We start from the raw sequence: 25508 nt of genomic DNA, 5'->3' as shown, positions 1-25508 counted from the left end.
TTCTGCTTGGGTGGCAAAGGCTGTTTTAACTAGGGAACCATTAATGAGCAGTCAGGGCAAAGAGGGCAAAAACGGAGGGGTCTTCATAGGCACGCAATGACAGAATTCTCCCCAGCACTGGAACTACTGTACTTACCAAAAGGTCATCAAGAAGAGGGGCCTTGATATGCGGGAAGAAGAGCTTTGAGCCAGGGACCCTCTGAACTTGCCCTCAGGAATCTGTCTGTTCATTTGACTTGGGTCCACAGATGGTTAGTGATCAGTATCTAACTATCTAACTTCCTTGACACCTGTCTCAGGTTCATCAGCCCTGATAAGCAACAACTGATACAAATTATCATAAAACCACCTGTAAGCAAGACAGCATGGATGTATCCTAGTTTAAACAAACCACCGTGTTTACATTTCAGCAAATTCCAATACTATTATTGCCAAAATGTCAGTAAGAATTATTCAAATAGAAACACCCTTGTCCATTCAAAAACAGGACATGTTCACTCACTCATTTGGTTTTCTTCTTTGTAATATGCTTGTTTGTCTAATGGCTATTGTGTCTCAGTGTTTCTATATGAATTACTGTGCTTTTCAGTTGGAGTAACTTTCTTTATTTTTTAGTTTTATGTATTGAATAACTTTCCAACTTTCTTGAGTACTGAAAAATTACTTTCATGAACATTCTTTGGGATTTCTGAGCTGTGCATGAACATGGACATGTGTCACACACAGGCCATGTCTCTACTGTTTGTTTCTCGTGCTCTTGCTATTTGTAGGGTTTGACTCCAGAATGACTATTTTGAAGGAGAATAAAAGATAAGTCTTTATTAAAGGAGGTTTTTTTTTTTTTTGGTTTTCACTTCAAGATGAATTTTCACATGTGTTTATACTAGGTAAAAACGTTGACAAATTAAATACAGTTTTTGAGGTCTCTAGCAATTACAAGACATGTAATTCCTACTGTACAAGACATGAGGATTTCACAACAGTAAACACTCAAGTAATTTCTTGTAGGTGGAGAGTGCTCATTCATTCCAGGCCACTCAGACCCAAAATAATCATCCAGAAACTCTATTAATTCAAACACTGCTCAGCTTATTAGCTCAGGCTTCTTATCAACTAACTCTCACATCTTAAATTAACCCATTTCTATTATTTTATGTTTTACCATGAGGTAGAGGCCTACCAGTAAAGTTCTGGAGCCTGTCTCCTTTGGCAGCTGCATGGCATCTCCCTGACTCCACCTTCTTTTCTTCTCTATCTCTGCATGGAATTCCTGCCTTTCTCTATTCTGCCTGCCACAGGCCCAAAGCAGCTTCTTTGTTAACCAATGGTAATAAAACATATTCACAGCATAGAGGGGAATCCCACATCACCTCCCCTTTTCTGTCTAAACAAAAAGGAAGGTTTTGACTTTAACATAGTAAAATTACATGTAAGAAAACAGGTATCAAGCAAGAATTACAGTTACAATATTTATATCTGCTTTATCTTTTATCATAATGAAGGAAAACTGTAATTATAATGGTTTTTTTTTTGTTTGTTTGTTTTTGTTTTTGTTTTTCGAGACAGGGTTTCTCTGTGGTTTTGGAGCCTGTCCTGGAACTAGATCTTGTAGACCAGGCTGGTCTCGAACTCACAGAGATCCACCTGCCTCTGCCTCCCAAGTGCTGGGATTAAAGGCGTGAGCCACCACCGCCCGGCTATATTGGTAGTTTGTCAGCCACTTTTTTCTGTGTCCTGCAGTGTCTGGAAGACCCTTTCATGAAGCAGAAACCCTTAAGGATCATCTCACCTTTAGGCAAGTTCAGCAGTCATTTTTCTGTGGGTCCTGCATATCCAATTCATACAGCATACCATCAAGCAGTCCAAGCAAGAGCAATTTCTTGCCTAAATGGCTAATAAACTCCATGAGGAGCTTCTTCGATGCCCATCATCCTCTTGAAGTAGATTGGTGCTGCCAGGAGCAGATGTTTCTCATTGTCACGAAAAGTCCTAAGTTCTTAAAACATTTTAAATGCCATATTCTGTTAGTCTTTGAAAGATCTGAAGAATACCTATCCATCTGAAATATATTTCTGTACATCCAGAAAACCTAACTAGCATGACTGCAAGCTTAACTATTACAAATCACTATCCATTAACTTATATTTCTTAATTATATATTACATTTTAAATGACCTGCACAAACATAATACCTTAATCAAGAGCAGAAATATACATGTAATAAAATTGACCTTAAATGTGTATCAACAAACCAAGATCCATACAAATGCAAAGCATTCATCTCTATATCACATCCCCATTTAATTGAAAACAAATATTTATAAACAATATTTGGGAATTTGGGCGAACTCTCCAAACTGCTTCCTGCTTTTTGTTGGGTGAAGTACTTTGGGGGGTTCACAAAGACCTTTTGGAGGGCCTTTGTTCATCAAACCACATTAGTCTGGAAGGAATCCACAGGTTCTCATACTCTGTGGAAACAAAAGCAGAACCTCTTTCCCAAAGCAACATAACCTTAGAACCAAATTTTGAAGTCAAGATACCTTTAAAATATATGTTGGTTTAGCTTGGCAGCCCATACAATGAAATGTCTCTCTTTGCTTAGCTCATTCATAGTCAAAAATTAATATAATAATTAATAGTATATATATACACATAATCTAGATTCTCTGTGCATATTCCATCTTCATGTAGATTATTTTTCTTATTCTATTACTTTTTCCACAAGTTTAATATTTTTTTTATCTTTACTCTTTTAATCTATGACTATACTCTTTTATATTATAACTGTCTATACTTCTTTTCCTCTCTTTCAAGCCTATGTACATTTATCCAACACCGTGACCCATTTAGACATCTTTTTCATCTGAATTTTACTGTCTTTACTGCATGCACATCTATAATTATTCTCTGTCCAGGAGTGCTTTCTTTTTTTTAATGCTAAGTGGGTGTGCTAGGACCGACTCTGTGGCTCTGAATCACTCACAAGTTTCTCATATTCATATTTTTTTCTAGTATGGATCTTGTTGTGCCTTGTAAGAAGAGAACGTTGGGAAAAGGACTTGTCACATTCGTCACATTTGTAAGGTTTCTCTCCAGTGTGGATTCTGTAGTGGGTTTTAAGGTTTGACAACCAATAAAAGGACTTGCCGCACTCTTCACATTTAAAGGATTTCACCCCAGCATGAATTTTTTGATGAGCTTTAAGACTTGAGCAGTGGTTAAATGATTTGTCACATTCTCCACATTTGTAAGGCTTCTCTCCAGTGTGGATTCTGGAATGTCTTTTAAGGTTTGATAACCAATGAAAGAACTTACCACATTCATTGCACTTGTACGGTTTCTCTCCAGTGTGGACTCTGTAATGTTCCTTAAGTCTCGACAACAAATAAAAGGATTTACCACAGTCTTTACATGAGTAAGGTTTCTTCCCCGTATGAATTTTATAATGCGTACTAAGAGCTGTGCAGTGGGTAAAGGCTTTGCCACATTCCTTACATTTGTAAGGTTTCTCTCCAGTATGGATTCTATGATGGTTTTTAAGTTTTGACAGCTGAGAAAAACACTTACCACATTCCTTACATTTGTAAGGTTTCTCTCCAGTATGGGTTCTACAGTGGCTTTTAAGGTGTGACAACACATAAAAACATTTGCTGCATTCTTCACACTTGTAAGGTTTTTCATCAGCATGAATTTTATGATGTCTTCTAAGAGCTGTGCAGTGGGTAAAGCATTTGTCACATTCTACACATTTGCAAGATTTCTCTCCAGTATGGGTTCTATAATGGCTTTTAAGTCTTGACAACTGAGAAAATGATTTCTCACATTCTCCACATTTGTAAGGTGTCTCTCCAGTATGTATTCGGTAGTGGCTTTTAAGGCCCGACAACCAATGAAAGAACTTACCACATTCACTGCACTTGTATGGTTTCTCCCTAGTGTGGACTCTGTAATGTTCCTTTAGTGTTGACAACAGATAGAAGGCTTTACCACAGTCTTTGCATTTGTGGGGTTTCTCCCCAGTATGAATTTTCTGATGTGTACTAAGACCTGTGCAGTGGGTAAAGGCTTTGCCACATTCCTTACATTTGTAAGGTTTCTCTCCAGTATGGATTCTGTAATGGTTTTTAAGTCTAGATAACCGAGAAAAGCACTTACCACATTCCTCACATTTGTAAGGTTTCTCTCCAGTATGGACTCTATAATGGTTTTTAAGTCTAGATAATCGAGAAAAGCCCTTATCACATTCCTTACATTTGTAAGGTTTCTCTCCAGTATGGATTCTGCAGTGGGTTTTAAGGTGAGATAACCACTTAAAAGACTTACCGCATTCTTTACACTTCCATGGTTTCTCTCCAATATGAAGTCTCTCATGTGTACTGAGGCTTGAACAGCATTTCCCACAATTGTGTGTTTTGTCTCCACTATGGATTCTTTGCTGAACAAGTCTGTGTGCAGAACCCAGAAGTTTATCACTTTCTGCATACTTGTGTTCTATCTTTATAGTGTGAATACTCGGATTTAGACTATTATTGGAACATAAACATTTGCCACAGTCTTCATATTTGAAAAGTTCTTCTCCACTGTTCACACTTTTACGTCTGTTTAGGTTTGATGAGTCAGTGGAGGCATCCCTGTGGTTACCACATGTATAGATGCTGCAGTTTTCTGCAGAATCATTTGTGTCATAAGGTGTAGAATGGGAGGATTCATGAAGCATTTTGCCAAGCTGATTATACTTGTAAGATTTCTCTTGGATATTCACATGCTGACATATAATATAGTTCGAGTCTTGATCCAAGACGTTCTTGTATTTACCACACACGCAATGGTTCTCTGGGAAATGAGCACAATTAGAGATAATATGGATAGACTCATGAGTAAGATTCAATAGCTGATGTCACCTTAAGTTCTCTAAGACAAGTAATACTATTTAGAATAGGACTCTTGGTGGAGGGCTTTTTACTTTCCCTATCATTATATGAATGTTGAGAACCTCCATTTTGATCTTCATCACACTGTGGGGACTGATAACAGAATTCTCATTCTTATCTAAACAGCATTACTTGTAGAAGGTGTGACAAATAGATAATTAAAAAAATAAATAACTTTCAGAAAAAAAGCTCTCTGAAGAATTATACTTAAAATATCTTTCTTTAAAATCTCTTTTCCTACAAAATAATTAACGAACAGTTTAGTGCAATACTAAAATGAAAATATTCAACTTACAAAGTGTATTGAAATGCATATCTCTTCCACACATTTAACATTCAATGTTTCACTAAAAACTTGGTAAGATAGCCGGAGAGATGGGTCAGCAGTTAAGAGCATTTATTGTTTTCTCAGATGATTTTATACACCTATAAACCAAGTAAATATAAAAGATCCAATTCTGTAAGAAAAATGTTCTCACCAACAAAGACCAGGTTGCTGTAATTCTCCAACATCACATCAATGTACAAAGCCCTCTGAGTAGAGTCCAGGTATTCCCACTCCTCCTGGGAGAAGTCCAAAGCCACGGCCCCAAATGTTAGCAGACCCTGTAATGAATATTTAAGAGTTTTACCATGTACTGCTGGGGAGAATGCTTTCCTAGTAAAAGAAGTATAGGAACCTAGAAACATTTTTGTGATGTAGATGAGGCAGGAAAATTAATTTTTTAAAAAGATTTATTTAGCCGGGCGGTGGTGGCGCACGCCTTTAATCCCAGCACTCGGGAGGCAGAGGCAGGCGGATCTCTGTGAGTTTGAGACCAGCCTGGTCTACAAGAGCTAGTTCCAGGACAGGCTCCAAAACCACAGAGAACCCTGTCTCGAAAAACCAAAATATATATATATATATATATATTTATTTATTCATTATGTAAACAGTGTTCTGCCTTCATATATACCTGAAGAGGGCGCCAGATTCCATTATAGATGGTTGTGAGCCACCATGTGGTTGCCTGGAATTGAATTTAGAATCTATAGAAGAGCAACCAGTGCTCTTAACCTCTGAGCCATGTCTACAAGCCCTGGAAAATTATTATTTAATATGGAATGCAGACATAGTTTAGCAGTCAAAACTACTGTTTGTTTTTCCAGATGCTCTGGGTTTGGTTCCCAGGACCTAGATGGCATCCCATAACCACCTGTAGTTTCAGTTCCACTTGATCCATTGCCTTCTGAGGGCATGTAAGTAGGACATAGACATACATGCAGGCTAAAATACTCATACATATAAAATTAAAATAAAATTTAATTGTATATTCTAACTTTGTCTGCTGTACAGCAATTTCCTGAGAGTTTGAAACATTCTGCCCTGCAGAAAAACTTGTTAAACAAGAAGTAAACAACTCACAACTGTCAATAAAACTGAACAAATTCCTTAGATTCCTCCCTCCATTCTTCTCTCCCTCCCTCCCTCCCTCCCCAAAAGTATATGAAGAGTAAAGACTGCCAAAAGCCATTCTGACTCCGTAAGTCGAGCTGCAAGGATTTTCAGATGAGCACAGGCACGGCCCTCGCCCCTCCAAGAAGAGACCAGCCTAGCAGCCCCAGCTGAGCTGCCTCGAAGAGGCTCTGGCCAAATGAGTCACTAGGAAACGATACCCTCCAGCTTGTCGCACAGCTGGCAAGCAATACAGTCTGCTCCAGGGTTCCCGGATTTGTGAGATGTCATCCACGCTTGGGGATGGGCTTTGGTGATGCAGTGTCTGAGTCATTTCTACTTCTATAAGTAACCACTGGTTCAGCAAGTTGGTGATATCTATGTAACATGGGCTCCCTTATGTGTGTCCATACACTTGTGTGCATGTGCATCCCCCCAGTCTGTCACACAATACTGAAAAAAGAATGACATGATAATCCCACAGATGATATACTTTTAGGAAATATAAGATAAAAATTTAAGGTTTAGAAATAGAAATCTACCATTTATGAAGTAGGAGTTTATGTCATATGGGGTTCACAGTGTCACATCTCAGATGGAAAGTTTGTGACAAGCAAAATTGTGTCTCTAAATGCTACAACTGTGTCCATTACAGCCTTTTCTCATAATCTCCAACTATGAAAAACAGTAGCTTCGGCAAAAGAGAAAAAGAGGTGGTAGGAGAACCTTCCTCCTCCAGAGGAAAAGACCAGAACAATATAACTAAGAGGAATCTTCATTTCTGCATGAAATGTGATGGCTTATGTACATTACTCAACAGTCTCAAGAAAATTCTACTGACATATTCTACATGCTTTCTCATAAAGACTCAATCAGGAGGCTACACAATAGCTCACTGTCTGAAAAGCACACAAAAGAAAAAGTGAACATATTCATTCCTCTAGTTTGGAAAGTTACTCCTGATCATCGGAACCAAGAGAAAGATGTGAGCAGGAGCGAACTCTTTTGAGACAAATAAAGATCAGGTGTCAACAAATACAGGCACATCATCACTGTGATATCAAATGCCAAAGGGAGAAACAGCAGACACAGTGTGCATCTCCTTACAGAAATACCAATTTCACGGCATGATCAAGGCTCTCTGGCCTGCCATCTTCAGCACTCTCTAGTTTAAATATTTAGCGATAGGATAGATGTGGATCCAAATAGCACATCTATGAGTTCTTTTCCAAAACATTATTAGAGATTCTAGCAAGGAACTCAAGGCGGTCAAATGTGGAAACCTGACACATCCCTCAAATGGAACCTACATGACACACGAGGCCTTAACTAATATATGAATAACAAATCCATCCTTTGTAGCAATGAAACCACAACACATTTGTTTGAGCGCTTGTCACAATGGAAATGCAGGTCTTACTTTCATTGTGAATGTTTGCCCTCACACAAAATCTGAAGAAAACTGGAGAAAAGGCTGTGGTACACAGTAGACATGTATTTATTTAAAGAGTTAATCTTGACTACAGGCGGGGGGGATTCATGGGAAACAAACATTTCAGATGATAACTATCAGAAGCAGAGAATGAAACACTTTACAGGTGTCTTACCTAGGGTTTCTATTGCTGTCAAAAGACACCATGAGGAGGCAACTCTTAGAAAGGAGAACATTTCACTGGGGCTAGCTTACACTTTCAGAGCTTTAGTCCATTTTTGTAATGACAGGAAAAATGGCGGCATGCAGGCATGGTGCTAAAGAAGGAGCTGAGAGTTCTACATATTGATGCATAGGCCGAAAGTGACACTGGGCCTAGCTTGAACATCTGAGACCTCAAAGTCCACTGCTACAGTGACACACTTCTTCCAACAAGGTCACACGTACTCCAACATGGCCACACCTCCTAGTAGTGCCGCTCCCTGTGAGCCAAGCACTCAAACACATGAGTCTATGGTGGTCATTCCTATTCAAACCACCACACAAGATTTTAATATATAACAAGTCTCAAAGGAAAAAAGTGAACACAACACTAACCTGGGATGTACTTACTGGAGAAGTGGTCATTTCTTCTCGTTGCTCTGCTCTGACTTTCCATCTCAGGAACAATGACTGGACCCCTTCTTGCCCTTTTATATCGGGTGTCAAAAATGCAAAACAAATATTAATACTAAACTCTGTTAAGGAACAATGTCAAACCACATAAAAAGACCCAAATACCAGACTAATACCAGATGTACAGTCAATAATTCTAAAGCAAGGAGAGAATGGAAAAATATATTTAAATACCTGAAAGAAAATAACTTCCAGCCATGGTCCTGCAGCCAGAAAAATGATCTCTTAAAATTGACAGAGAAAGGTGTTTGAAGACAGTCAGGAGTTAGCGCACCTCATTCCTCTTAAGCAGCACTGTGGATTAGAGGCAAAATATACAAAGATCAGTCAAAAAAAAATTATCTATGAGACCACCGGAAATATGTGAGGAACAGAAGAAGAGAGGGGCCTGGGAAGTAGCTGACTATCTCTGACACACCAAACCAGAAAGCTACCAAGTTTAACAAGGAAGAAATAAAAATGCTACCTACAATCCAACCAGTCACATCAAAAATATCACAGGGAATAAAAACCATATGATAGCCGGGCGGTGGTGGCGCACGCCTTTAATCCCAGCACTTGGGAGGCAGAGGCAGGCGGATCTCTGTGAGTTCGAGACCAGCCTGGTCTACAAGAGCTAGTTCCAGGACAGGCTCCAAAACCACAGAGAAACCCTGTCTCGAAAAACCAAAAATAAATAAATAAATAAATAAATAAATAAATAAAATAAAATAAAAAATAAAAACCATATGATAAAAATCCCAGTAGGACCTGGAAATGGCATTTGACAAAGTGCAACAAAGCCTCATGGTAAACTTCTAAACAAACTAGGGATGGGCAGTAATGGCACATGCCTTTAATTCCAACACTCGGGAGGTAGAGACAGGCAGATCACTGCAAGCTTGAGGTCCCTCTGTTCTACAGAGTGAGTTCTAGGACAACCACGGCTACACAGAAACCTTGAATTGAAAAACAAAAACAGGACATGGGTTGGAAGATGGCGTCTCCCACAGATGGGACGGATTTGGAAACATCTTTGCTAACTTTTGAGAAACTTGACCGTGCCTCGCCAGATCTTTGGCCTGAACAATTACCAGGTGTTGCTGAATTTGCTGCTTCTTTCAAAAGTCCCATCACTAGCTCTCCACCCAAATGGATGGCTGAAATAGAACGTGTGATGACATCGATATGTTGAAAGAGCTGGGGAGCCTCACCACAGCTAACTTGATGGAGAAGGTACGAGGGCTCCAGAACGTGGCCTATCAGCTGGGACTGGATGAGTCCAGAGAAATGACAAGAGGAAAATTCCTGAATATCCTAGAGAAGCCCAAGAAGTAGCAACTGCTTGTGCACAGTGTCCTGAAGACCATAACCGAGTCCCCTTCCCAGTGTGGCTCTGGCAATGCACACCACATGCTTCCGTGGGGAGTCTGGCTTCTCCCTGCTCCTGGCACTCTGCACCTCTGAGACATCTGGTAGCAAGAAAGAATCTGTTCTACCCAAGGATCATTGCCATTCACTGAGCTGGCTTCATAGCTCTGGGTACGAGCGGTAACGCGGCAGTCCTGTCATTCTGAGAGGTCCTTTCCAAAGGTGATTCAGGAGGCTCGGGATCTTTTAATTACTTTATTCTGTAATGGCAAAGTCAGCAGTGGCAAGTCGATTAATGGATTCTGTTGAGTTGTACTTGATCTTTTAAAGACCGTTCATGATGAAGACGTCAGAGATCAACTACTTGCTGGACCAGACTACGCATCTTGACCTGTCAACTGTCAGATCTAATGGATTCTATGACTTCCATTCTGAAGGAAACAGAGTCTTCTTGAGATGTACATCTGCTTTTTTTAGGCTATACCTCCAATGACACTCTCACCCTTAAGCACTGTCCATCCCCACTTCCCAGGCCACCTTGCAGTTCTGACTCCAGACTAGTGGAGCCCTTGTAGTGACTCTCTAGAGTGAAAGGCTCACGCTGTGTCACCCTGAGTTCTAGACTTCCAGACTCGTATGAAGGCATCGAAAGGAGCTCTGGTCAGTCTGTTACGTTTGTAAGTGAAAGAGGAGTCTGAACCGGTGGTGGGAGGGCACGGTTGTGAGAGCTCCCGTTTGACTGAAAACAAAGCCTGATGACTTAGTGCTGTGGGATGGTGACAGCGCTTTGTCCCTTCTCCTCTCAGCCACGTGTCAGATACTCGCTTATATGATAAACACACCCATGTGAAAATGTTCTGGCTTAAACGCAGCTCTCGCAGATTTTTTTGCTAGTTGTATGTATCTGCTAAAATATGAAAAACTTGCCCATGGGTAAAATGGATTAGACCTAGCCTCACGTTTTTGAAAAACACAGAGAATTCCCTCAATATTATGGAAGAAAAGCTCTGTGACCATCGTCCAGAGGGAGTTTGGACACAGAAGAAGCTGTGGCTGTGTATTGTTAGGGCACAGTTCTCCTGAGGTTCACCAAGGGTGAACCTTGACCATCCGTGACACTTATGCCTAATGCTGGAGTTGATGTTGAATTTCCCTTCATTAGTGCTATGTGATCGACACAGTTTTACTTTTTGAAAGGAAAAGGAATGAAATGTGTCCCATGAAAGATAAGTATGAGAAGAGAAACATTCTGCTGGAATACTCCCTTAAAGGGCCAGTTGATTTTAAGCTTAAGTCTGTGATTGACATTTTTTATCTCACTAAATGCAGTTAAAGTGAGTGTATATGAGTGATCAGAAAATAATGCCATGTGTCAGAGTTTTTTCTTCACTCTGTTTTTTTTTTTTTTTTTTTTTTTGGTTTTTCGAGACAGGGTTTCTCTGTGGTTTTGGAGCCTGTCCTGGAACTAGCTCTTGTAGACCAGGCTGGTCTCGAACTCACAGAGATCCGCCTGCCTCTGCCTCCCAAGTGCTGGGATTAAAGGCGTGCGCCACCACCGCCCGGCTTCACTCTGTTTTTGAGAGTTGATGGCATCAGGCACTTTTCAGAGTTTGGGGACATTGGAAAATATGTGGAGAATACTGGGTTAGCTCCCCAAACCAACTCATCTGTAATGGGAAGCCAGTAGTTGGTGTTTTGATCTGCTATGGCCTCCTTCTTTTTCTGTCATCCTATTCACCAGCACTTAAATTAATATAAGTAGATGTTTTAGAATTGTGATATTTATTGTTTTTGTATTTGTAATCCTTAGAAATGTTAATGATGATTTTTATATTGATAATATAAATTTATGTAAGTATGTATATGTATTTTAGAATGTTAGAGGGTTATATTCTTTACATATGTGTCTTTATAATAAATATGTCCCTTGTTAAAAAAAAAAAGAAAAACAAAAACAAATTTAAAAAACTAAGAACAAATGGAATCCAGGTCAACATAATGAGAGAGGTACATGTGTCGATCCTAGGCCAACATTTATAGCAGAAAGAAAAAAATTAAAAATCGCATTACTTCAAAAACTATATTAAAAATACATGTGCTCTGTGGTCTCACATAATAATAATAAGAGCAAGCTGAAAATTTTGATAAAACAATAATGAATGAAGAAGACATACAGATAAGAAAGGATGATATGATAATCTACATAAAACCTCCTTACAGCCACCGTGGGAAACTCTTAGACATGATAAATGCTTCACATAATATTGAAGAATACACAGTTATACTAGAAAAGCTGCTCCTTCTTCTATATGCCAACAATGGGACACATTGCTTTGTTAAGAAACAAAGTAGGAGCTCTTTCCTTTCTGCCACCGCCATGCCATCCAGACTGAGGAAGACCCGGAAACTCTGAGGCCACGTGAGCCACGGCCATGGCCGCATCGGTAAACACCGCAAGGACGCGGGAACGCTGGAGGCATGCGTCATCACAGGATCAACTTCGACAAATATCATCCGGGTTACTTCGGGAAAGTTGGGATGAGGCATTACCACTTAGAGAGGAACCAGAGCTTCTGCCCGACTGTCAATCTGGATAAACTGTGGACGCTGGTCAGTGAGCAGACCCGGGTCAACGCTGCCAAGAACAAGACTGGCGTTGCTCCCATCATTGATGTCGTGCGATCGGGCTACTACAAAGTTCAGGGGAAGGGAAAGCTCCCTAAGCAGCCTGTCATCGTGAAAGCCAAATTTTTCAGCAGAAGAGCTGAAGAGAAGATAAAGGGTGTTGGAGGTGCCTGGGTTCTGGTGGCTTGAAGCCACTCAGGGAGGCCAATTAAACGCTAACACTTTCCGGAAAAAAAAAAAAATAAACAAAGTAGGAAAGTAACCCATACACAGTTACTGTGAAACACTTAGGAATAGCCCAATGATGCTGGCACACGCCTTTAATCCCAGCACTCTGGAGGCAGAGGCAGGTAGATCTCTGTGAATTCGAGGCTAGGCTAGTCTCCAGAGTGAGTTCCAGGACAGCCAGTGCTACAAACAGAAACCCTTTTCAAAAACCAAAACCAAACCAAGCAACCAGTGACCTAGGAATACGCCTAAATAACAACTTAATAAATGCCTATAATGGAAATTTAGGACACTGAAGAAGAAAATGAAATTCCATGCACATTCACTGTGAAAAGTGACATGGGGTAAATGGCTAAATCACTAACAACTGCCATCTACAGAGTCAATGCAATCCCCACGAGCAAAATACTGACATTCTTCACAGAAGCAGAGAACACTTTCTAAAAGTTATACGCAAATAGGAAAATCACAAATACCCACATCAATCCTTGGAGTAATCCTGGGGTATCCCAGGACCTGACTTCAAGTTACAAAACCGATCCACGTGACAAAGGCAACATGGTTCTGCACATAAACAAACGTAAGAAATTGAAAAGAACACAGAACTCACAGGAAAGACAGTTAATTTATGTCAAAGAAGTATCCATGAAAGGAGAGAGCACTCTGAACACACTGTATTGGCAAAGGGACAATCCATGTGCAGAAAAATGACACCAGATCCATGTCTCTCACCCTACATAGAAATCAATTCAAACTAGATCAAGGACCTACCTGGAAAACTTGAGAGGCTGCAAGTCTTCAAGGAAGATATAACTTAATGCTTAATAATTCAGGAATAAGCAAACAGTTAAAGAGCTTCCAGAAGCACAGAAATTAAGCAGAAACACAAAACAAAATAAAACTGACCATAAGATTTCATGGAGTAAAGAATTACAAGTACAGCAAAAGAAAATATCAAAAGAGTGCATGGGAACCAAGGGAGTGGGCTTGGACTCTCAGCCTCATGGTTCTCAACATGCGGGTCACGACCCCTTCAGGAGTTGAACAACCATTTCACAGGGGGCGCCTAAGACCACTGGAAAAACAGATATTTACGATTCTTAACAGTAGCAAAATTACAGTTATGAAGTAGCAATGTAAATAACTTCATGGTTGGGATTCACCACAACAGGAGGAACTATATGAAAGGGTCGTAGCATTAGGAAGCTTGAGAACCACTGCCTTAGCAGTTTTTCTTGACATGGGGGAAATATATAAAATATTACACAAATGGAAACACCTGGAGCCCAAGTCATCTAATATAAAAATGGTTTGACCCAAAAACTAAAGACAGATGGCTCAGTAAGTAGTTAAAGGGCACTGGTTGGTCTTTCTGAGGACCTGGGTACAATTCTCATTGACACAAGTTACTCCAATTCAAGGGAATCCAACAACCTCTTCTGGCCTACACAGGTATACAGACATGCATGCAGACAAAATATTCATACACAAAAAATAAACTAACAACTTCTTTTAAAAAACAAAAGTTAAAGAGGGGCTGGAGACATGGTTCAGTGGCTAAGAGCACTTACTCTGTTTCAGTTCCTGGGCTCACATGATAGCTTACGACCATGTGTGACTGGCATTCCTTGTGTGACAGGCGGCAAATCTGAACAGTGATATATAGAAAGAGTAGGTGGAATCAAGGAGACGCCATGTAGCTGCCAAAGGAGAAAGATGCCAGGATCTTACTAGTAAACCACAGCCTCATGGCAATACATAGATTAATAGAAATGTGTTAATTTAAAATGTAAGAGCTAGTTAGGAATATGCCTGAGCCATTGGCCAAACTGTGTGATTATTCGGGTCTGGGAATCCAGGAAATGAAAGCACATTTGTTGCCTACAGACATGATATACACAAAGTACCTGTAGTTTAAAAATAGAGAAATGAAATAAATAAGAGAAAATTTAAAAAAGAAGAAGAAAATTCTCCCTTTACCCTCCCTGCAAAGATGCCAATGAGTTCATTTTCTAGAAATCATGATGCAATCTTGAGGTGGGAAAGCATCATAGATGAACAACTGAGCACTGTGTTCTTCATATGGCCTCTCTAAGGCAAGAGTGCAATACTTAATGGCAGCATGAAAAGATTACAGCTCAGGCAAAAGTCTGCTTTTATATTGACAGAGGACATGGGAACTTTGTATGTTCTGAAGCTAAATATAGAAATCATTTTCAGTGTGAACACAGTCACAATTCCAGAACAGTCACTTCCTGAGGAGAGATTTGAGGGGTTCTACAGTTTTCCATCATGCACATTGATGTTGGCTTTTCTAGAGGTTAGAAAAATACCTAGACTACAATATCTGACTCTGTGAATACACTATTCACCATGTGTACCATGCTGTCTTGGAGAACAGACACAGCAAGCAATGGCTCAGTCTATCTGGCAAACATCTCAATATGGCACACCTCTCATCAGATCTACTTACCTAATTACTGTGACCTAATCACCACCTAAGCAGACCGTACCCTGTTCACTGAATTAAAGTGTACCTTCCCAACTTACTCCTCTTTTCAAGTTGCACTTGTTTTCAGTATTATTCACACTTTTGTATGAGAATACCTGTCACCAGCAACCCTTCTGAAACTATGCAAAAGGTCAATATGCAGAATGTCTGTGTGCTAAACTGCTTTAGGCAATGTCAAGGCAGACTCATTAGTGTGGAGGGCTTGGCAGAAACCACCCAATGGCTGCCAGGGAAAAGAGAAGGAAGGGACATGGATAAAGCTTATTCTTCTAAAGAATGCCCTTAGAATGATAATCTCTCTGAGATTAATAATGAAACAAAGGCATTCTATGTTTATACCCTGTGATTTGGAAGACATTTTTCTACTAAATTTTCTTTAATATTGAAATACCAGACATGTACAAAGTTCTTAATAAAAAGTGTCCAAAGTAAAATAAAGCTCTAAGAATCAACCATGAATATGTATGAGTTACTTGAAGAATTCAAAAGATATTCACTGAGCTATGGCAACCCTATGAAGTTAGGAAATTAGTACTAAAGCAACAAAATCAAGATGAAAACAGATTGTAGTTCTGATATCTACAATACAGGGCGATAGGAAAGAAATTCTCAAACCTGAAAAAAGAAGCATACGTAATTCAAGACCTCCACTAATCCCTCTTAGAAAAAACTGGAGGAGATACAACTGAAGAATTCATTGTTTTTAAACTAACAAAAGGAGAAATCTGATAAGCAGCAACAGAAATGGAATGTGATGGTTATTCTTTGTTGCCAACTTGACTAATCTGGCATTAACTAAAACTCAAGTGGCTAGGTACATCAGGGAGGGATTTTTTTTTTCTTACTTAAATCAGTTGAAGTGGGAAAATCCACTTTTAATGTAAGATCTTTTGAGGTGGGAAGATCTACTTTTAATCTAGGCCACACATCCTCCTGGCAGTCTATATAAAGGACATGAAAAAAGAAACTTGCTCTCTTTGCTTGCCTGCCCTTGCTCTCACTGGTAAGGCCATTCCTTCACTGGCATTAAAGCCTACTTCTCAGGGATTCCGGCCAGCTGACACACCCAGCTTTATGAACTGAGCAACTTCTGGATTCTTCCGATTGGTTGGACAAGATGGCCCACAGCCTGTAATACACTCTAATAAAATCCCTTTCTATATCTATATCCATATCTATATCCATTCATCCATCTATCTATAGTATAGATTCATTCTATCAGTTTTATTTCTCTATCTATCTATCTATCTATCTATCTATCTATCTATCTATCTATCCATTCTATCAGTTCTATTGCTCCATCTACGTATGTATGTATGTATGTATGTATGTATGCATGTATGTATCCATTCTGTCAGTTCTATTGCTCCATCTACGTATGTATGTATGTATGTATGTATGTATGTATGTATGTATCTATCTATCTATCTATCTATCTATCCATTCTATCAGTTCTATTGCTCCATCTATGTATGTATATATGTATCTATCTGTCTGTCTGTCTATCTATCTATCTATCTATCTATCTATCTATCTATCTATCTATCTATCATCTATTCATTCTATCAGTTCTGTTCCTCTAGAAAAACTCTAATACATGGTATGTGACTACAGGTGGTTCCATGAGGTCAGTGGAAGTCACAGCAGCAGCATGGAATTTGACAACAGTGTAGAGATGAGATGAAATGCTGCAAGATCAAAAGCTCTTCTCAGTGTCTTTGTCACTCCACTTGTGTCACTGTATTTCACGAGCTAGCACTCACCCTAACTCTAAGAAAGTGTCCTCAAAATGTTTTTTGAGACAGTCTCACTATATAGTTTTAGCTGGTGTACTCATTGTGTAAACCAGACTGACATCAAGTCAAAGAAATCCACCTGCCTTTTAATCTGGAGTAATGGGAGCAAATGCATACCCACTACACCTTGTCCTCCACCTTAGCCATTCTGAATAGGGTGAAAATAGGAGAATCAGTTGGTTTTGAGTTTGCAATTACCTCATGGTTAAGGATCATAAACACTTAAAAAAATAAAGAGTGGCAGAAGAGATGGCTCAAAAGTTAAGAACAGTTTTCTGCATGACCTGCAGTAGATGTCCAACTGAAAATGAACTCAGTGAAGAGCACCACATACAGCCAACTCTCCTCAAAAAGGAACATGCACGACTTTCAGGACCTTAGAAGCTCAAATGCAAAGCACTGCACTGGAGTGTGCCAGGGAGAATGTCACTCAATGTGTTTGGTTTCTCACTGCATTTCACATATGCATATCATGGAAGAGTATGTTGGGTGTGACTTAGGACACAATTAATATGCTGCCCTTAATCCAACTTGTGTTACTAATGAGATGCCAAGTCCTGTTTAATAATCATAAACCATTTAAGAGTGGAACATGTCCTTTCTCTATCACATCTACTTATCAGTGAGAAGATTTTGAGATCTGGTGCCTATGGTTACAAGAAAACTGTGGTGTTTAATACAATTCATTTTCCCTCCATCGCAGACTTCTCTGTAGATGAGATGCTCTGTAGATGAGACGGTATTTTCCTATGTCATAAATTTGTCCAAAATTAGGGTGGATCCTTTTAAAAGTTACTGCTGTGTTCCTAGCTACATCATCAATATGATGAATCTTCCGTTGCCACATTACAATAGGCACAGGATGGCTTCCAGCTCTGGTCTCCATGAACACAAACAATTTTATTTTTCATCCACAAGGTTCACTCCCAACTCTTCCAACACGGACATGAGGTGTCAGCAATCCTGCAACATACCCAGGCTCCACATTTAATCTCACACTACAACTGACACCCCCAAGCTATTTCTTGTTACCTCACCCATGCTGAGCACTGAACCAAGATTCTCTGTGAGAGCAAAAAATGCTCTTAACTGCTGAGCCCCTTGTTCACTATTCCGTAACTAGCTACTGTGAAGACTTAAATCAATGAACAGTGAGAGAGAACTCATGAAGCACCTAAGACACTTTCTTAGAGTGCCAGCTCATGAAATAGAGGGACACAGAAGTGGGTGATAAAGAAATACTGAGAAGTTTTGGCAACAATAGGTGCTGGTTGTGAAAGACATTTGTCCATAGTTATGTGCCTGAGGGCTTACAAGCAAAAGAACAAATCAGTCTGAAATAGTATGCAGAAAGGGATAGGAAAGGCTGTGTAGAAATCAATGTATAAAGATTCAACGAACAACACCAGGAGCCAATGCTTCAGACTTGTTCTGTGATGAAATAAAAGGACCAACAAACTATTCTTTCCCTAATCTGCAACAAGAGAGGAAATCCCTAAGTAATGGAATTAGACTGAAAGAGGGGCATAGCAAGAGATACCCATGATATCTGTATTATTGTATGGACTCTGGAGGAAAGTCATCTCAAACAAACTGGAAATTTAGAAGAAAAGGATGAGTTCCTAGAACCAACCTTCTCTGTCATGAAACTAGAATAGATCTGACACAAACACTGGAATCTTAGCCCTAATGATCTCTTCGAAAAATATTTCAGAACTAGCCAAGTGCCTTTAATTCCAGCACTCAGAAGGCAGAGGCAAGTGGCTTTCTATGAGTTCAAGGCCAGTCTGGTCCATAAGAGTAAGTTCCAGGACAATCAGTGACTGGACAGATTCAGCAATAAATTCTCTAAAGGGACAACATATCATATAAGGACAAGACAGATCAGTTGTCTGACTAAAAATAGACACCAAGACTCTCTCTGAACTATACAGAAACAAAGGTCAGCAATGGAACTGAATCAAAGGCCCGGATATGAATCCACATACTTTTGAACATGTGATTTTTGACAAAGCAAAAAGTATTAAATGGAAAAAAGAAAGGATATTTAACAAATGGTGCTGACATAACTGGATATTAACATGTAGAAGAATGAAAATAGATCCATAACTGTCACCATGCACAAAACTCAAGTCCAAATGGACTAAAGACATCAACATAAAGTCAGCCACACTGAACCTCTTAGAAGAGAAAGTGGGAAGTACACTTGAACACATTGGCACAGGAGACCACTTCCTAAATATAACCCCAGTAGTACAGACACTGAGAGAAACAATTAATAATTGGGACTTTCTGAAACTGAAAACCTTCTGTAAAGCAAAGAACATGGTCAAACAAGACAAATCAACAGCTTACAGAATGGGAAAAGATCTTCACCAAACCCACATCAGACAGAGGGCTGATATCCAAAATATACAAAGAACTTAAGAAATTAATCATCAAAAGAAAAAAATAATCCAATAAAAAAAATGGAGACCTAAACAGAGAACTCTCAACAGAGAAATCTAAAACGGCGGAAAGACACTTAAGGAAATGCTCAACATCCTTAGTTATCAGAGAAATGCAAATCAAAACAACTCTGAGATTCCATCTTACACCTGTAAGAATGGCCAAGATAAAAAACACTGATGACAACTTATGCTGGAGAGGTTGTGGGGAAAAGGGAATACTTCTGCATTGGTGGTGGGAGTGCAAGCTGATACATCCCCTTTGGATATAAGTGTGGCAATTTCTCAGAAAATTAGGAAACAACCTTCCTCAAGATCTAGTTCCACTTTGGGTATATATCCAAAGGATGCTCAATCGTGCCACAAGGACATGTGCTCAGCTTATGTTCATAGCAGCAATGTTCATCATAGCCAGAACCTGGAAACAGCCTAAATGCCCCTCGATTGAAGAATGGATAAAGAAAATGTGGTACATTTACATAATGGAGTATTTCACAGCAGAAAAAAATAACGACATCTTGAAATTTGCAGGCAGATGGATGGAGCTAGAAAACATCATTTTGCGTGAGGTAACCCAGACCCAGAAAAACAATTATCATATGTACTCACTCATAAGTGGTTTTTAAACATAAAGCAAAGAAAACCAGCCTACAAATCACAATCCCAGAGAATCTAGATAACAATGAGGACCCTAAGAGAAACATACATGGATCTAATCTACATGGGAAGTAGAAAAAGACAAGATCTCCTGAGTAAATTGGGAGCATGGGGACCTTGGGAGAGGGTAGAAGTGGAGGGGAGAGACAGGGAGGGGAGCAGAGAAAAATGTAGAGCTCAATAAAAGTCAATTAAAAAAAAAAGAAAGAAACAGAGGTCAGGCTGGTTTCATGTCAGAGATGCAAGTGTTTCAGAAAGACATACAAAACAATCAATGTAAAACAGCAAATATCTATACTCAGTGAAAGAAGAAACATGATCATGTCAACAGAGCCATAAAAGGCCTGTACAAAATACCACATTTGCTCAGTATAAAAGCTCCAAAGACACAAATCTCAACACCATAAACACTAGAAGCCATAAATCTACATCCAACATTACACTCAAGGAGGAAAACTGCAATCATTTTACTCTAGTCAGGAGAGAGACAAAGGTGTTCGCTCCTTCCACACCAACTCAAACATCAGCTGTTATCCAGACCAAGAAGGAGAGAGAAAAACATACTGGTCAATATAGGAAAGCCAAGGAGCTGGAGAGATGGCTCAGAGGTTAAGAGCACTGACTCCTCTTCCAGAGGACCTGGGTTCAATTCCCAGCACCCACATGGCACCTCACAACTGTCTGTAACTCCAGTTCCAGGGGATCTGACACCCTCACACAGACATACAGGCAGCCAACGAATAAATATCAAAATTAATCCTTACAAAAACCTGTAAAAATATAAGTGAATAGGAAATACCAATGCCTAGTTGGAGGCAAAATTTCAATCTTCTATACAACAATCCAATAAGAGAAGCTTGTTGGGGGTCACACAGACTGAACCATCAACTAGAATGTTTGCATGGAACTGACCTAATTCCTTTGTGCCTATGTTACAGTTGTGTGGCTTGGTCTTCTTGTGGAATTCCTAATAGGGAGAGCAGGGGCTGTCTGTGACTCTGTTGCCTACTTTGGGGACCCATTCCTCTAACTGGTTGCTTCATCTAGCCTTAAAAGAAGAGGAAGTACCTAATCTCACTGCAACGTGATATACCACGGCTGACTGATATATATGGGTGGCCTGCCTTTTTTTAAAGAGAAAGGAAGAGGAGTGGATGGGGGGCAGGGAGGAAGAGGGAAAGTTGAGGGGGAAAGACTGGAAAGAAACAAGGTGAGGAGAGGAAACAGTGATGGGGATGGGAAAAAATTGATTAAAAAATAAAAAGAAAAGCTTTGTACTTACATAAAACTAGATACTTTTTAAAAAAGGTTTTTAAAAAATTTTTTGTTTTGTTTTTCATTTTTTGAATTTTTTTGGATTTCTCTGTGTAACAATCCTGGCTATCCTGAAACCCTCTTTGTAGCCCAGGCTGGCCTCAAACTCACAGAGATCCACCTACTTCTTCTGCCTCTTGAGTGCTGTTATTAAGGGCATGCACCAAGATGCCTGGCTCAAAACTACATTTTTCTAATGGAAAAAACAAAAAACAAAAAAAGCCTAAACAAGCAAAAGAAAGACATCTCCAGTAAACTCTTCAGTGATTTGAAGGAACTGAATAAAACACTGGAAGATAGAAAGAATTTCCATGCACACAGAATGGGACAGTACTGTGACAAGAACAATACCAATGAAACAAAACAAAACAAAACAAAAAAAAACAAAGAACAATATCAATGAAAAATATTAACTCAAACTTCACGACAATCAAACTCCCCATGATATAGTACAGAGAGTCCTACAAATTTCCACAGTAGCACTGAGACCCCGAGAGAACAGAGCAGCCCACAGGACAAAGGTTTTGTTGTCCCAGCTTTGACTCTAGATGAGACTGCAGAGCCATATGACCAATAACACCATGGGAGCGGCAGAAGAACAGACACACAGCTCAGCGCACTACAGCAGCAGATGGAGAACTAGACCAAGAGCAGCGACCATGGCAATGTCACCAAAATACCACACACTTTTTGCACAACAGGCAGCCTCGTAAACCAGTGGTGTTAGGAAAAGTATCTATCCACACAGAAAATATGAGCCTGGATCCTAGTCTCTGCCACTGTACAATGAACCACAGGTCTTCATGGATGATCTGGAACAGTGAAACCTGCACAGAAACAGAAAGTAGGGATATGCCCATATGTGGACGTCGGAAACTTGTCTCTGAACAGAACAGCACATCACCAGGACACAAAAGCACAAACTGGCGAACAGGACTGTATGCAATATGAATGCATTTCAGTTTTCAAATACAAAAAGCAATGAAAGGGAGAAAACAGACAGTGATACAGGGAAGCTCCGACATTCACTATCCATTGATGCATAAGAAAATCAGACAGAAAATCAATAATGCCTAGCAGGTATCCAGAAACGAAACCACGCAATAGTAGGAGATTCTCAGGTAGACTTCTCTAACTCCAAGAAATGCTCTCCACTGTGCTCATGTCCTAGAATTACCAAAAAAAATTTTTTTTAAAAAATTAGTAAATGTCAATGTTTTAAAAACTCTCTTCTCAAAGAATCTGGAACATAGAAACCAACAGCAAGTAGAAAACAAAATACATTAAAGGCAACTGAATAGTGATTTATTGCTAGCATGTGCTCATTCAAACATGTAAAGACAGTGTAGGGGAGGTATGGGTACTATAAAGATTCTAAGTAATTTGTACCCAAATCTTACAGGTATTTTTTTTAGAAACAGAGAAAATGATCCTAAAATACACAAACTTGTGAGAAACCACAGACTTCAAAAATTATGAAAGAAGGAGCAAACCTAGAGGTGATTTCAAAAGATATTAAAATTATAGTGATACAAACTGCCGAATACCGTCATGAAGACTGAAGACTGACAGCAGGGATAGCAATGGGAAGACATGTAGATACAGTTTAATACTCTAGAGATAGTAACAAATTCTTGTCAAATTCCTGATGGCATTATATTAGAAATGGAGTAATTAACCCTAAAAGATAGAGAACCGAAGAAAATGCAAAAAGCTCCAAAACTTTTAAGTAGGAAAAACCTAAAGACATTGAGTGTCCTAATTAAGTACTACATTAAAATTAAAGAAATAAAAACCATTTAATATTAGCATGAAGACACAATCAGCAATGTGAATGGAAGAGGGACAGCATCCCTTACAAGCAATGTCAAATAAAATAATTATTCCTAGTACTAATTCTTACATAGAGATTCTTCTAAAATCTACAATAGGAATATCCTGGGATCTTTCTCAGCAGATGTCTACAGAATCATTTCTAGTGAAACACAATGTGGTGAAACCCAGTATGTGTCCCACTTCCACGATCACTTGAACCCCTGGTCAAACCCTCCACCATTCCTGGATCTTCGGCTACTGTTTCCTCTCTACCTTCCAGGGTTCCTTGTTCTCCTCCACAGGTAAGCAGGTCTGGCTGAGCAGTGAGAGCCCTGCATATAAGAAAGAGATTCTTCAGTGAGCACCAGGATTTCTAACACAGTACTGTGCTCAGTAGAAATAAAGGATTCTATAAATGACCCCCAACTGTCAAACAGTGTCAGCACACTGAAATATTTAGGGAGCATTTGGAGTTTCTATAACTTGAATCCCACTTCTGACCACACCTTAGTCAAAATCGAGTGTCTGATTTTATCACGGAACAAGAATGAAGGAAACCTTCCACCTCTCAAAAGGACAAACACGAAAAACAGATGAAATCTCGTCAAACTTTGCCTTTTCCTCTGAGGATTTTAATTTACTCTGTGAGGTGTGAGACTCAAACATACACAGCTCTCAAACATACAGACATAGTTATTTTCCTAGGAACCCTGAACAGGAGCGAGGGAAACCGCAAGCAAGTTGTTCTCGCCCCACAGAAACCAGACTGCTGCAGTCCTGCAACACTCAGTATCAGTACAAAACCCTATGGGGCAGGGTTCAGGCACTGCCCCCTTGTCCCGAGAGAAGTCCATAGTCTCCTCCATTTGTCAATGCTCATAGTGCTTTTTTTTTTTCACCAGAAAAGCCGCTTTCTAAATTTGTCCTTATATATTCTGTTTCCTAACTGTGAAAAAGTGCAGCCTGAAATCCACACACTTAGCATGCATACATTTCTGGACTCTGAGGTTTGCCTTCAAACCTCAGCATAAGAACACATTATTCTATTTACATCAGTATGATACACTTCAAACGGAACATAATGGTGAGTATAAAGTTTTGTTAGTAAACACTGAGGTTTATAATCATAACCGTGTAGCTTTGAGCGGGGCGGTGGTGGCGCACGCCCTTAATCCCAGCACTCGGGAGGCAGAGGCAAGTGGTTCTCTGTGAGTTCGAGGCCAGACTGGTCTACAAGAGCAGGGCAGGCTCCAAAGAAACCCTGTCTCGAAAGAACCCATATATATGAATATATATATATATTCAAAATATATAATCATATATTATGAATATCCATATATTCATAATATATATGAATTAAAAATCTGCAGTTATTCCTTAAGGGGCTGATAGCTAACAAGCTCTCTGGGGCCACCAAGTCTCCAAGTAAATGCTACTCTTTTGAAAAGGGGAAGGGGTATGTCAGGGGAGTTAGAAAGTGTTTGAATTTAAATGCTAACAATTTTGGATTTTTTGCACAACAGCAAAAGGGACCGTGTTTGCAAACACCAACGCATAAATTCAATTGTTATATGTGAGAATATTTTATGAGAATATTTTGGAAACCGCAGAGCAATGATAAAATCAGCATTTGCCCCATTTCATACAATCTCAAACTTATCTTCAAAGTAATACGCCTGCAACAATATTGTGAGAGCGGTATCCTTAAGAGTAGCTGATCCAGTTCCTATCAGCTTCCCTCGCAGCTCCTCTGACCTGGGAGGTTCCAGGGCCGCCGGGCTGCGGTTCCCTCACTGCGATGCTGACTTTCCCAGGCCGCCCCGCGTCGACTGCGGCTCCGGGGAGTGTCCAGGTCCTGGCGAGATTCTGGTTTGTGTCCGCCACCGCTAGCAGAATACAACCGTTTCCCTGAGGTCCTTCTAAAAATGGAGGGTTTTCCGGCCCCTCCCGCCTGTGTTTCTTAGAGCCGCCTCCGAACCTGTCCATCATAGACAGGTTCCGGTTACGTACTCCTTTGTCTCTGCCCACCCGTTGAGTTTTCCAGGTGTTCCTAGCGTGTTTTATTTTTGCCATCACTCCTCTGGTCTAGACCAGTGTCCCTCCTCCTTGGAGACCCATCACTCCCACTGTTTCAGGCCGCCTTCCACACAGCTCCAGCAATCAGGCTGCCCTGGACCCGCTCTCACAGCCTTCCCACATGCTTGCTGCCAGCCTACACCAGAACTGGATCTAGGAGGACGCTGCACTCCTGTAATAGCCCCAAACTTCGACTTGACTACTAGCCTCCT

General features: G+C 39.9%; 1 protein-coding gene and 2 pseudogenes across 4 annotated transcripts; 2 read left to right on the top strand and 1 right to left on the bottom strand.

Annotated features, from left to right (window-relative positions):
- Positions 1-659: 659 nt before the first annotated feature.
- On the bottom strand, positions 660-25128 carry LOC130864531 (zinc finger protein 345-like). Of its 4 annotated transcripts, none has more exons than XM_057755083.1 (6): positions 24976-25128; positions 8651-8770; positions 8399-8490; positions 5414-5540; positions 4327-4836; positions 660-3714 (listed from the first exon to the last, which is right to left on the bottom strand). In XM_057755083.1, exons 2-6 carry the CDS (start codon positions 8673-8675, stop codon positions 2954-2956), a joined length of 1515 nt encoding a protein of 504 aa, XP_057611066.1. In that variant the 5' UTR covers positions 8676-8770; positions 24976-25128; the 3' UTR covers positions 660-2953. The 4 variants fall into 4 exon arrangements, with proteins under 4 accessions (XP_057611066.1, XP_057611075.1, XP_057611046.1 ...); XM_057755092.1 differs by having other exon boundaries at positions 660-1996; XM_057755063.1 differs by having other exon boundaries at positions 660-4836.
- On the top strand, positions 9453-10144 carry LOC130864546 (protein lin-52 homolog; annotated as a pseudogene).
- LOC130864552 (60S ribosomal protein L27a-like) lies at positions 12204-12640 on the top strand (annotated as a pseudogene).
- Positions 25129-25508: the final 380 nt, after the last annotated feature.

This window comes from Chionomys nivalis, chromosome 2 (assembly GCF_950005125.1).
Source record: "Chionomys nivalis chromosome 2, mChiNiv1.1, whole genome shotgun sequence".
In the NCBI taxonomy this organism is placed as follows: domain Eukaryota; kingdom Metazoa; phylum Chordata; class Mammalia; order Rodentia; family Cricetidae; genus Chionomys; species Chionomys nivalis.
The sequence above is the reverse complement of the archived record's forward strand: the minus strand, read 5'-3'. Positions and strand labels throughout refer to the sequence as shown.

What these genes read in the sequence shown, in the direction of transcription:
- LOC130864531 (XM_057755063.1), bottom strand. Translation starts at nt 8,675, where the DNA reads ATGGCTGGAAGTTATTTTCTTTCAG. An exon ending in CTCCAGTAAGTACATCCCAG is followed by an intron (nt 5,541 to 8,398) that starts GTTAGTGTTGTG and finishes TATTCATTACAG; the next exon opens with GGTCTGCTAACATTTGGGGC. An exon ending in CAGCAACCTGGTCTTTGTTG is followed by an intron (nt 4,837 to 5,413) that starts GTGAGAACATTT and finishes CTCATTTCCCAG; the next exon opens with AGAACCATTGCGTGTGTGGT.